The sequence below is a fragment of the Rhinopithecus roxellana genome, chromosome 4, assembly GCF_007565055.1.
Source record: "Rhinopithecus roxellana isolate Shanxi Qingling chromosome 4, ASM756505v1, whole genome shotgun sequence".
NCBI lineage: Eukaryota > Metazoa > Chordata > Mammalia > Primates > Cercopithecidae > Rhinopithecus > Rhinopithecus roxellana.
The window spans coordinates 97,819,513-97,833,208 of record NC_044552.1 but is presented as its reverse complement, the minus strand read 5'-3'; the positions used below and the strand labels follow the sequence as shown (position 1 = coordinate 97,833,208).

The 13,696-nt window shown below is 41.8% G+C and overlaps 1 protein-coding gene across 3 annotated transcripts in view; it reads right to left on the bottom strand.

Annotated features, from left to right (window-relative positions):
* Positions 1–13,696, bottom strand: part of MDN1 (midasin AAA ATPase 1) — a 188,307-nt gene that overhangs the window by 50,009 nt on the left and 124,602 nt on the right. For all 3 annotated transcript variants that reach the window (XM_030928052.1, XM_030928051.1, XM_030928050.1), the window contains exons 54-63: positions 10,036–10,193; positions 9,695–9,815; positions 8,463–8,673; positions 7,877–8,108; positions 7,424–7,550; positions 6,691–6,861; positions 4,192–4,406; positions 3,436–3,823; positions 1,904–2,013; positions 259–964 (exon numbers count right to left, since the gene is read on the bottom strand). In XM_030928052.1, coding sequence (XP_030783912.1) covers positions 259–964; positions 1,904–2,013; positions 3,436–3,823; positions 4,192–4,406; positions 6,691–6,861; positions 7,424–7,550; positions 7,877–8,108; positions 8,463–8,673; positions 9,695–9,815; positions 10,036–10,193 — 2,439 coding nt within the window. The remainder of the gene's footprint in view (positions 1–258; positions 965–1,903; positions 2,014–3,435; positions 3,824–4,191; positions 4,407–6,690; positions 6,862–7,423; positions 7,551–7,876; positions 8,109–8,462; positions 8,674–9,694; positions 9,816–10,035; positions 10,194–13,696) is intronic.

Genomic DNA, 13,696 nt, shown 5'->3' with positions numbered 1-13,696 from the left:
GACAAACTGGGAGAAAACGTGTAGTGTATAAAAAAGGGTGCTCTCATTTTTTTTTTTAATCTTTTAAAAACTGAGAGGCAAAGGTCCCCAAACATGATAGGTAAACAGAGAAAAAGAAGGAACAGAAAACAGAATGCCCACGCCCCAACGACACTATCTGTGTATCTCTAGGCATGCTAATGTCCTGCAGGCCGCCCTGCTGTGAACCTGACTCTCTGCAGGAGCGAGGGCAGGGCAGGTCTCCCAGAGATGGCTCACCTGACACACGTGTCTGAAGAGCTGCAGGGCCCTCTGGTCCAACTCTCCCTTGCATAACACATGGGAGCGCAGGTAAAGGAGAGCATTCATCAGCAGCTGCTCCCGAGTGGGACAGGCTTTCTGGCCCTTGCCTTCCACCTCCTTTCCTCCTGAGCAATTGATGATTAGCTTCCCAAGGCCTCGTAGAACCTCCTCAGATTTCACTGAGCACAAAGTGTCTGCATGAGCATAGTAAGTGGGGAAGGTGGGGCCCACTGATGGGAAAGCCAGCAAGGCTGTGGCCAGGGTCCCCAGCCTGTCTGCACCAACCATACTGCTGTAGAGTGAGGTGTGGAGCTCAGAGGCCACCAGCCTCATGCCATGTTGTAACTGCAATATGGATGCCTGCAGTGGGCTCACGGCATCTGGATAGAAGGTGTACTCCTCCGCCAGCCGCTTCCGGAACTGGTGGTGTGACTGCTGCCAAGAGGCCTCCTCCTTTAGAAGGCTGTGGGCTACTTGGGCAGATCGTGGCCCATCCATGTGGAGGGCCTGCAGGAGCCGTGTGAGCAGATCCTGAACGGCAGGGGCCTTGGCGACACTAGTGACGTAGTGGTGGATCTCCTGCACCAGGGACTCGTAAGCAGGCAGCTGGGGTCTGAAGGCCTGTTTCTTCAACAGGCGACAGGTTAAATTATCCAGCCGATCCATCCTTTGGCGCAGCAGCCTAAAGGGAAATTAACACAATATGCAAATTATGTCAGAAGAAGAGCAGCAAATCTAGATTGGATCCTCAGCTAGGAAAACAGAAGGAAGAAATATCAGCTGCTGCTAAATAGTATTTCCAATATCATCTCAGTTGTGATAATAACACCGACAATTAGTTAATGAAAATGGTTAATATTTACATAGCAGTTACTGTGTCATGTATGTTGTTGGTGCTCAGATGCATATCTTACTGAAGCCTCATCATGACTCACTCGAGTAGATAACTACAATTATTCTTCTTATGCTGATACGGACACTGAGATTTAAGGCATTAAATGATCTACCCAACATCTAAAACCAAAGGTCAGGAGTAGAACTGGAACTCAGAACCTACTAGACTATACAGGCTGAGCATCCCAAATCCAAATATCCAAAATGCTCCCAACTTTTTGACTACCAGTCAATATGACACTTAAAGAAAATGCTCATTAGAGTATTTTGGATTCCAGATTTTCAGACCTGGGATGCTCAACTGGTATAAATATTCCAAAATCTGAAGAAAAAAACAAACCCCAAATCCAAAACACTTCTGGTCCCAGGCATTTTGGATAAGGGATCCTCAACCTGTACCATATTTCCTAATAACAGACCTATAGCCAAGAATAGCAGAGAAATATAGTGCATACCATCACACCCCACTTCTTCTATGCTGAGACTAAGTTTTGGCTTCCAACATCTTGGTCCCATGCGAACACACGCCTTGAATAGCCCCCCTCCCCTCCTTTCACAAGGCATATATTTTTCCTGACTATAAACAAGGCTTTGGGATCTAATTGCTAATGTAGTTTAGAGGTGTGTATTATCACTTCTACTCACACTATAATTACATTGCAAAGGTCAACTCCATCAAAAGGACAGTCAATAATCCCCGAAACAAATAGTCACTTTGCTGTGTTACCTGACGTGAGGATGAGAGTAGCTGACAACGACTTCATCTTCCAGGTCTCTTCCAGTCTGCAGCTGGGATAACAGGTTCCGGGTCTTCCATTCACACTGCAGTTGGTGTAACTAATGGAAAAGAGAGAAACTAGTCCACTGTGTCCCAGCTATGACCATGCACATGAGGACAATGTTCTGGGGACATGTAGAGGAACAAGATGGAAGGAATCTGGGTTCCTGAATGACCCAAGGAGAGGTGGCTCTGCTCCGTTAATCTAGACCACTCACATCAGAGTTGTGAGGGAAAAAAACAACCTTATTTACACCACTGAATTTTTTAGTCTCTCTGCTATAAGAGCTTAGCCTTCACTCGAACTAATATAATTTTCCTTCTTCAAAATATGTACTAACATACCATTATCTTAATGTATTTAGTTCCTGAACTTGGTTCAAAACTTCAAATAGCAAGAGATACTACATTACCCAAATCAACTTGATTCTTTTTTAAGACAGGTTCTCAGCCTGTAGCCCAGCTGGAGTGCAATGGCGCAATCATGGCTCACCAAACCCTTGACCCCCCACCGCCCAGGCTCAAGTGATCATCCTGCTTTAGCCTCGGGAGTAGCTGGTACTACAAGCACATGCCACCACACCCAGCTTTTTTTGTAGAGACAGGGATCTTACTATGTTGTTGCTCAGGTTAGTCTCGAACTCCTGGGCTCAAGTGCTCCTCCCACTTCAGCCCCTCAAAGTGCTGGGATTACAGGGTGAGGCCACCACATCCAGCCTCTACTTGATTCTTGAGTTTTAGATAGCAAGCACCAATAAGTTCAAAATTCCTAGGACATAGGGATACTATATTCTATCTAAAGAAATATCCAAATCCAGGCTGGGCATGGTGGCTCACGCCTGTAATCCCACCACTTTGGGAGGCCAAAGCGGGTGGATCACTTGAGGTCAGGAGTTCAAGACCGGCCTAGCCAAGATGGTGAAACCCCATCCCTACTAAAAATACAAAAATCAGTCAGGCGTGGTGGCAAGTTCTTGTAATCCCAGCTACTCAGGAGGCTGAAGCAGAGAATTGCTTGAACCCAGGAGGCGGAGGTTGCAGTGAGCCGAGATCATGCCACTGAACTCCTGCCTGGACGACAAAGCCAGGCTCCGTTTCAAAAACAAACAAACAAACAAACCAAAACAAAAACCCAAATACCCAAAACTGAGCTCAGGCAGAGAGAGTCCAGAAATAGTGAGAGATGCCACTATTTCTGACAATGGCTCAGGTTTTCTACCTGCCCTCTGCCCACTGCACCTATTGGCAGAGACCTCAGAACCTTAGGAAGGGCTCCTCCCAGAGCCTGAGTATACTCAGGGGAACTCTCAAAGGGGAAAATACAGTCTCTCAAACAGACTCCTGGGAAGTCACAGGGCAGCTTATGCAATATCATGCTTCTGATGATATGAGCACTCAAAAGGGAATAAAAGGAGTAATACAATAAGCAAACCCAGCACATCAGTGAGGCAGCCCGTGCTCCAAACTCTTGCCTTCCATACCTCTTCCTTGGCGTAATTGAGCTTGTACTCCCTCTTCACCGCAGGGTCAAAGCGTGCCTGGGGAAGCCATGTCTGAATTTGGAGCAAGCCGAGGCTCACCCAGAGGCTCCCACGCTGGGCTGCCTCAGGTAGGCTCCCCTTACTCTCCCCTTCACCAAAAAGGTGGTGCAGGGAGGTGAGCAATTGGCAGATCAGTTCCTTGGGCAGCGCATCCTGACCAGCCATGTCCCCAAGTGTCTGGCCCACATGCTGGAAGGCCTGGCTGCTCCCAAGCAGCAGCTGCTCACAGTTCTGCATGTACTCCTGCCGCCGGCACTCTGGTAGCAGCTCTACTAGGCCTGCCAGGTGCCGGAACAGCACCTGCCCCTGGAGTTGGGAATCCGTGCGTCTGTGGGGACAATAAGAAAGCACTGAAATGTTTGTACTGTATCAAAAAGCATTCCTTTTCATACACTATAATTCTCTCAAGAAATGATAACCACAGAATGCAGCATCAATATGTGGAGGTGAATTTCTGTTCTCACATGGTCTTATTTGGTTGACTAAGTTCACCCTCTTGATCACAATACGCCTAAAACTGACAGATGAACCAGCCAGTTCATGGTCACCTGAAAACATGCTAATTCAGGCAGAAAATACCCTCACTTCAAACACCAGAAATAGCCACTACAGAAGGAAGTTCTCACTGGGTCTTTGCTCCATGCTCTGGAGAAAAGATAGGAACTTTACAGTCTGCTTTCCAGGACGAGGGAATACCTGAATTCTGCTACTGAAGAGATAGCCATGTTAGTCCAAAGCATCGAACTGATGTCCTGGAGCTGCTGGGTTCTCTCAACCCACTCTCCTAGGGTCACGTGAGAGGAGGACAGGATGGGGAGGCCACTCACATCCCAGGGACTTGCTCTCCAGCTGCTGGTTAAGACTTCAAAGCAGCACTTAGAGAATATGGGTCTATTGAGATTGCCAGGGCCCTAAAGAACAAGAAAAGAGTCAGTAACTTTTAGAAATTAACTAAGACAATTTCCAGAAGCAGCATTAGGGAACCTGAGAGGAAAGAAAGAGACAGTTCAGGTTGCTTGGAACAGGTAAGCATCACTCAGAGATTGGACTAGAAGAACAGAATGGGTTACTATACCTTAAATGAAAGTGGACTCCATGCTTTAGGAAATGAGCAATGGATGCTTTAGCAATGCATGAGGAAAGCCTGCAAACCTAGGAATCAGGGAGAACATTCTTGCAGAAGGGAAAGAGACACTGCAGGCGGATGAGAGCCAACTTAGGGTGCAAGTAAAGGAGTAAGAGACAAATTTAAGAGCCAGGGACAAAATGTCCTTAGACTGTCTGTGCTCCTTAGACTGTTAAATGGGACACAGTAATAGCTGTCCACAGCAAAGGGTTGTCAAAGAGTGACAGCCAAATGCGTGTGATAGTCAACTCTGTATAATGCCATACAACCCTCAGGGATACAAAGTTTATCACTAAAGGCTTTGAGAGGTGTTTTATAATCCATTTTGATAGTGCAAAAGACTGGAATAGAGTTCAAGTAAATCCGAAAACATTTGGGCAATAAGGCATTTCACATGAGAGTGGAAAGGATGAATTAGTCAAAATGGTGTTATTACATCGCTTTTGGATCTGTTTGTATAAAAGAAAAAATTTGCATCCCTAGATCATAAAATAACATATACAGATGAAATAGATTTGAACATAAAATAAAAATATAGGAGAAAATAATGGAAAATAGTTTTGAACTCTTGAGGCGATGAAGCAAGACATTTTTTAAAAGTATGACACTAAAGTCAGTAAGTAGAAGGGACTGGCATATTTGGAGGGAAAAAATTATAAAACTTGTGACATATAAGAAAACAAACTTGAGAGACGACAGAAAACTAGAAATATACTTCCAACCTATATTGGACAAAGGCTTAATATCCATAATATATAAAAAGATCTTCAATAGTAAACTAACGCTGAACAACCCTTTTTTTTTTTTTTTGAGACAGAGTCTCACTCTGTCACCCAGACTGGAGTGCAATGGCGTGATCTCGGCTCACTGCCACCTCCGCCTCCCAGGCCCAAGCAATTCTCCCGCCTCAGCCTCCCAAGTAGCTGGGATTCAGGTGCACACCACTACCACCCAGCTAATTTTTGTTTTCAGTAGAGACAGGGTTTCACCATGTTGGCCAGGCTGGTCTTGAACTCCTGACCTCAAATGATCCACCCGCCTCAGCCACCCAAAGTGCTGGGATTACAGGTGTGAGCTACAGCGGCCGACGAACACAATTTTTTTTTTTTTTTTTTTAAAAAGAACGAGTATGACTGGAAAATTCAGAGAAGAACTAAAGGGGATCAATAAATGTTAAAATATGTTAAATCTTCACATTTATCAAAGAAGTGCAAATGAGTTCTTTTTAACTATATGACAGAAACAACTGGAAATGTTTGTAACACCTAGTGTGGCAAGCAGATGAAGAACAGGTCCTCATCTCTATGTTAAAGGAAACTTAACCTCACTGTGGTCATCTAGGACTTCAGGACTTCCCTCTTCACTGGCTCTTCACATCTTTAAAAAAGTGAAAAGCAAAAACCACATCTCCAGTCTAGTAATAACCGTATTGTGTTTTTAATGGGTAGACACTCTGACAAAGGATTCAATTCTAATTCTAATAACTTAGGCACAGAAATGCTCCAACAAGTGAACAAAGACATATACTAGGATAGTCAATGTGGCATGCTTATTATAGGAAGAGGGAGAAAATGCAAGAAACTTAACACTTTATCAATAAGTGATTAAATAAATTCAAGCACATTGATACAGTGGAGTAACTTTTAAAAATAAGCTGGAATGACATACACATTTCTATTACATATATGTGTACTTATTTTTGTTTACATATGTATTTAATATAAAAAAATATATAAACAGGATACAGAGCAGAGTGGATATTTCTAATGAATTATATATATACATATATCTGTACTGTTTAAATGTTTTTACAGAGAGAAAATGTTTTCATTTGAAAAAATATAGACTTTTTCAATAAAACCTTTTTTGACTTATCTCAAAATTTCACAAATTATTTAACATGGTATACTTTTACTGACAGTACACTTATTTAACATCCTGTAGAAAATAAAGTGTTGCAATCACCTATTTAGTTACTACTCTATGCTAGGAATAAATGTTTATTGATAGATCCATTCAGAAACTCTTTTGCCACTATCAAACATTTTTTATAATTTAGACCAACAAACCTTCAATGTGGAGTCCAAAACAGACTTGGGTGCCTCCCTCTGCTGCATACCAGGCAAAGGGTTCCACATTAGCCAGTACTCTGGATTTGTGGTCACAGTACTGTTCCAGAAAGATATAAACATGGAATTAAATAACTCGGACCACAAAGATGTAATTTCTTCAGGAGACACCTAGAAATAAAGGAATAATTAGGTGAGAGAGAATATTTGAGAAAGACTCCATAAATCAAGTTATTAGGTCCTCTTTCTTCTAAGACCCATCTAAAACTATCATAAGTTTAAAGGTAATAATCCACATTTTTCTGTTTCTCTGCCTCCCCGGTCATCTCGGTCAAGGAATGTGACATGTTTACAGTTTTATTTAAAGCTGTACTAATGAAATTCTATTAACCAGAGTGTACCAGTATTCACATTCAATTTATTAGAGAGGAAGAGTAGAAAATACTCTCACAATGTATTTTTGAGCAATTGGGAAATTTTAAGAAGCAAATATTTTCATCTCAGTTAAATGGAAACCAAATGAATACTCCCGTGACAAGAGTTGTAATATACCCTCATAATTACTACGAAAGAATATTTAAAATTCTTCCCTTTAAAAGAGGCAATTCAAAAAAACCTGAGGTTTCCAACATGGAATTTTGAGAATAAATAAAATGTTGTGCAACCAGTTTGTCACAGAAAATCTAATCAACTCGTAGTGTAAAGGAGGCTTATGTCTCGTTGTGATTTTTACCTTCTGATGATGCAGCAAGGACCACAGATCTCGAAGCTCTTGAGGTGCAACTGGTGTGTGATAAAGACAAAATGAGATGAGATGACTTATCTCCTCATTTATCTGGGGTTGTTGATTTTTGCTGCATCTGTTCCAAAAATAAAGAGGGAGAGGGTGGGGTATGGACTATGAATGAACTACTGGAAAGCTGCTACATTAGGGAAAGTGTAACATAAAACTTACATTTATCTAAAAATGAACAACTCTACTGATAAAATTCCCAGTGACTTTTAAAGCAAAATCAAAACTAGCAAAAAACTTTCAATAAATTTTGGCTTTCCAAAATGGCAAGTCACTTCCCTCTGCTTCAGCAACCATCCCCATCAAGTCTGTGGTTTGTTTATGGGTATAGGATACACAGAATAATCAAGAAAAAAAGTTCCCGCAAGGAAAACAACTGAAAGCATGGTTTACCTTCTGAGACAAGTTTGTGCCATAAAATCAGCTGTCACTTTGTATTGCCAAAGCATAGCCAGGTACTCCATTGCAGGCCACAATTGAACACTCCTGGCAAGGTGGATTACAGAGGTCAAGTCTGGATGGGACAGGGAGGAAGCTTCACCATGCTTTTTCTCCAGAAAACCAAGTGAGAGTCCTTTGGCTTTCAGTTCTAAACAGTGAGCATGCACAAAATTCTTCAACTCATCTGGACAAAGAGACAAATGTTGTATTAGAGCACAGTGGTCAAGAGTACAGCCTCTAGATTCTCAACAACCTGCTAGGTGACTGCAAGCTTAACTTCAGCTAACCAGAGTTAAGTTCCTTAACCTGAGCTTTGAGATTCTCATCTCTGAAATGGTATTAATACCCACATAATTCTACTGATGGAATTAAAAATATATGTGAAGTTTAGCCCTATGCCTGACACTTCTTTAAAGGTATATATACTTTACCCCTCACATTACCCAGAAAAAAAAAATCTAAGGGAAAACTTATTAGCTACCAGCAAGAGGATATTTTCAGAGCATCTGTCAGCTAGCCAAGTGCTAGAATATTTTACCTAGGTTGACATCTTCCAAAATATTAGCTCTGAGGATCAATCCCCAGGCTTGCAGGAGACTTTTCTTTAATGTCCATTGAGAAGCAACCACTTGGAGACGATTAAGGTCTTCCTGCCATCCACTCTCCCCAAGGGCAGGCATCTGCTCCCTGATGGCAAGGACTTTGTTAAGGACCTTCAGTTGTGAAAAACACTCCACCACTAGCTTGTCCTGAAACAACAAAACCCACAAGAGCATACTATAGAACACAAATGTGGTTTTCTTTAGTAGCCTATACAGGTCTCAGAATAAACTTATGATATATTCTTAATGTTTCCAGAAAACAAAGGACTTGTTTATTCCTGTTGGTGTCAAGAGATTTTACAGTAGTAATAAAGTTAACTGTCTACCCAGACTTAAGGGTCTCAGGAATAAGTAAGATGATAATATGTAGCAAATTACTAAACAGGATTCATGGGATAGAGCCTGCCCTCTTGTTATCTGCAGGTTCCGCATCAATTCAACCAATCGTCGGTCAAAAATATTCAGGGGGAGGCAGGGTGCGGTGGTTCACGTCTATAATTCCAGCACTCTGGGAGGCCAAGGCGCGCGGATCACGAGGTCAGGAGATAGAGACCATCCTGACTACCATCTTGACTAACACAGTGAAATCCCATCTCTACTAAAAAAAAAATACAAAAAATTAGCCAGTCGTGGTGGCGGGCGCCTGTGGTCCCAGCTACTCAGAAGGCTGAGGCAGGAGAGTGGCGTGAACCCAGGAGGCGGAGCATGGAGTGAGCCGAGATCGCACCACTGCACTACAGCCTGGGCAGCAGAGCGAGACTACGTCTCAAAAAAAAGAAAAACATTCAGGGGGAAAAATGGATGGTTGCGTCTGTACTGAACACATAAGGCCTTTTTTATCTTGTCATTATTACCTAAGCAATCCAGTATAATCACTATTTACACAGCATTTACATTGTATGAGGTACTGTAATTCAGAGATAATATAAAGTGTACATAAGTTATATATACACGCAACGCCATTTTATATAAGAGTCTTGGGCTTTCCTGGATGTCTGTATCCAAGGAGAATCCTGGAACCAATCACCCCGAGATGCCAAGGGAAAACTGTAAGAGTTATGCTTTGAAGACAAGGATTAATCTTATACAGGGTCAGTTCCCAATTTCCAGAAGGACTTCAGAAGAAGTAGTCAATTTCTTTTTATTTACTAAATGCTTCCAGGTGTACCTTAAAAGGAAACGGTCGTCCCAGGAACTTCTGCAACTTCTTTACACCAGCGAAGCCACCAGTCTGGCTCCCCAGACAATTCTGAATATGTTCTGAGACAGTCTGAACTTCTTTGTAGTATCTAAAGGAGAACAAGGGCAGAAGGGAAATAAAGAAAGGGGGAAACGCTACACAGTAAGAGAAGCTACTAATACTTTCCTTTTTTTTTTTTTAATTGTACATTTACCAATATGCCAAGTAAACCAAAATAAAGGAAAAAGAAGCAGTTTTGGTTCCAAATCTTATCCTTAACATCATCTGTCTGTAATCATTGACATTATTACTCTAAATAGGAATCTTACTTGTCTTCATAATTCATCAGAAGTTGGGGGATCTGGTGGACCAGATGTTTTAAAACCCAGTGCCAATGGAGTGCAAGAAGGGCCAGACCTGGGGCATCTACTTTTACTGTGTCGGCTACAGTCCAAAACCGGTCCCGCCACCGCAGAGAACCTAAGATCTAAAAACAAAATCTCTTAGATAAGAGGGCATGAGGAAAGACTAAAAAAAGAAGAAAATATAAAAACAAAGTGAACCAAGACTGCTCACCAGCATCTCCTGGGAAAAGACACACAACATAGACTATAATTGCTAATTAATGCTCAACTTGCATACATGAAAAGTCTAAGACTGGACTGGAATACAGGTAGGAACATTAAGGCAGACAGAGGAGGCTACAATCTTTTCTCTTAGTATTTATGCTTAGTTATAGCATAAGTCATTAGACAAAATGGAATTGTTGGGTCAAAGTATAGGTCATTTTATAAGAAACTACTAACTGTATTCCAAAGCAGCTGTACCATTTTGTACTCCGACCAGAAGTGAAGAAGAGTTTCAGTTGTTCCATTTCTTTGCCAATACTTGCTGTTAATGATTTTAACTTTAGTTTTAATTTTAATTATATTCTGGTGGATGGTACACCTCACTGTGGTTTCAAGTTACATTTCTTTGATGACATTGCAATTTTTAAACTTCTTACTGGTCATTCATATAACTTCTGAGAAGATACTCTATTCAGATGTCTTGCTCATTTTAAAAACTGGGTTGTATTATAGCTAGTTTATGGAATTTATGTGTTTTGTTAGCAGTTTTTCCCAGTATATTCATTTCCTCACAGTACAGTCATAAAGGTATCTATGAAGAATAGAAGTTTTAAATTTTGATGAAATCAATTTATCAATTTTTTTTTCATTTAGAAAGAATCCTAAAAAATCTTTGCCTATAATTAGATTGTAAAGATCTTCTTCTATGTTTTCTTTTAGCCAGTTCATAGTGTCAGTTCTATTTTTAAAGGTTTCATCCATGTTGAGGTAACTACATATAATGTGAGGTAGGGGTAAAGGACTTTTTTTTTTTTTTTTAAGACAGCGTCTTGCTCCATTGCCCAGGCTGGAGCACAGTGGCACAATCTCAGCTCACTGCAACCTCTGCCTCCCAGCTTCAAGTCATTCTCCTGCCTCAGTCACCCAAGTAGCTGGGATTACAGGTGCCTGCCACCATACCCAGCTACTTTTTTTTGTATTTTTAGTAGAGACGGGGTTTCACCATGTTAGCCAGCCTGGTCTTGAACTTCTGACCTCAGGTGATCCACCCACCTTGGCCTCCCAAAGTACTTGGGATTACAGACATGAGCCGCCGTGCCCAACCAGGCTCATTTTACTTTATATGGACATCTAATTCTTCCGTCACCCTTTACTGAATAGACCATTTTTTGCCATTAAATTACCTTTGCATATTTAACAAAAACAAAAAACAAAAAAAACTGACCATATGTGCAGAAGGGGGGTGGGGTCTATCTGTGAATCCCCTCTTTTGTTTTATTGGTCTAAATGTCTATCCTTAGACAATACCATATGGTTTTGTTTAATACAGGGTTGCAATGCAAATCAGGTAATATGAGTCTCCAACATGGCTCTTTGAATAATGTAGTTTTACAGTAACATTGTTTCTAGATTGGTGATTTCCTACAGTGGTTCCATGAAGTCAGAACTATTTTCATAACATCATGTTATTTGTCATTTTCACTATGATGACATTTACAGTAATGGTACAAAAAAAGGACTGACAGGCAAATTATGACTATCTGACAGACACTGCATTGAAAATCAATGATGTGAACCTGTTACTTCAAGAAAAACAATTGAGAGGCCAGGTGCGGTGGTTAACGCCTGTAATGCTAGCATTTTAGGAGGCTGAGGCAGGCGGATCATCTGAGGTAAGGAGATCCAGACCAGCCTGGTCAACATGGTGAAACCCTATCTCCACTAAAAACACAAAAAATTAGCTGAGCGTGGTGGCACGAGCCTGTAATCCCAGCTACTCAGGAGGCTGAAGCAGGCGACTCACTTGAAACCAGCAGGTGGAGGTTGCAGTGAGCCAAGATCGCACCACTGCACTCCAGCCTGGGCAAGAGTGAAACTCCGTCTCAAAAAAAGATTGAGAATATATGTTGCCATGATAAAATCTGAGCTTTTAAGCAAAACTTAGCATTCTGGAAAACTGGCCGGGAACGATGGATCACGCCTATAATCCAAACATTTACGGAGGCTGACGCGGGTGGATCACCTGAGGTCAGGAGTTCAAGACCAGCCTGATCAACATGGTGAAATCCCGTCTTCACTAAAAATACAAAAATTACCCAGATGTGGTGGTGTGGGTCTGTAGTCCCAGCTACTCAGGAGGCTGAGGCAGAAGAATCGCTTGAACCTAGGAGGCAGAGGTGGGCAATGAGCTGAGATCATGCCATTGCATTCCAGCATGGCGGACAGAGCAAGACTCTGTCTCAAAAAAAAAAAAAAAAAAAAAAATCTGGAAAACAGAGTTTGACGACTTCCTGGTAACGATTTTTCTGATGAGATTTGTGATTTTTCACAAGCATGACTTTTTATTTATTTATATTGAAGAATGAAATGTTGGCCGGGCGCGGTGGCTCAAGCCTGTAATCCCAGCACTTTGGGAGGCCGAGACGGGTGGATCACGAGGTCAGGAGATCGAGATCATCCTAGCTAACACGATGAAACCCCATCTCTACTAAAAAAATACAAAAAAACTAGCCGGGCAAGGTGGCGGGCGCCTGTAGTCCCAGCTACTCGGGAGGCTGAGGCAGGAGAATGGCATAAACCTCGGAGGCGGAGCTTGCAGTGAGCTGAGATCCGGCCACTGCACTCCAGCCTGGGTGACAGAGTAAGACTCCGTCTCAAAAAAAAAAAAAAAAAAAAAAAAAAAAAAGGATGAAATGTGCCAACTCAGTGAACAATATTTTCCAAGTTACCAACGCACGCACTATAAACTAATGCAGGGTCAAAGTCCATCCAAGGTGCAAACTAGGCCAATGATTTTTTTTTTTTTTTTTAGACAGAGTATTGCTCTGTCCCCCAGGCTGGAGTGCAATGCACGATCTCGACTCACTGCAACCTCTGCCTCCTGGGTTCAAGCAATTCTCCTGCCTCCTGAGTAGCTGGGACTACAGGTGCCCGCCACCATGCCTGGCTAATTTTTTGTATTTTTAGTAGAGACGGGGTTTCACCATGTTAGCCAGGATGGTCTCGACCTCCTGACCTCATGATTTGCCTGCCTCAGCCTCCCAAAGTGCTGGGGTTACAGGTGTGAACCACCATACCTGGCCGTGGCCAGTGAATTTTAACACGAGAAGTTCACTGATTATTTGCTCAGATTCTCCATTGCTAATAACCCTTACAAAACTATTTGTCATTTTTGGTGTGCCATCAAATAAAAATATTTGAAATTATATGAAATGGTTACTAAAATACTCCTCCCCTTTCCAATCTCCTAACTATAGGAGGCCAGTTTTTCTTCATAAACTTTATCCCAAACAACATACTACAAGAATCCATCTTCTCACAAGCCAGACATACAGAGATTTGCAGGAATGTAAAACAGTTCCATTTCTCAATTTTTATTTTAGAAATTGCTATTTTTTATTGAAAATAAGTTATTCATATT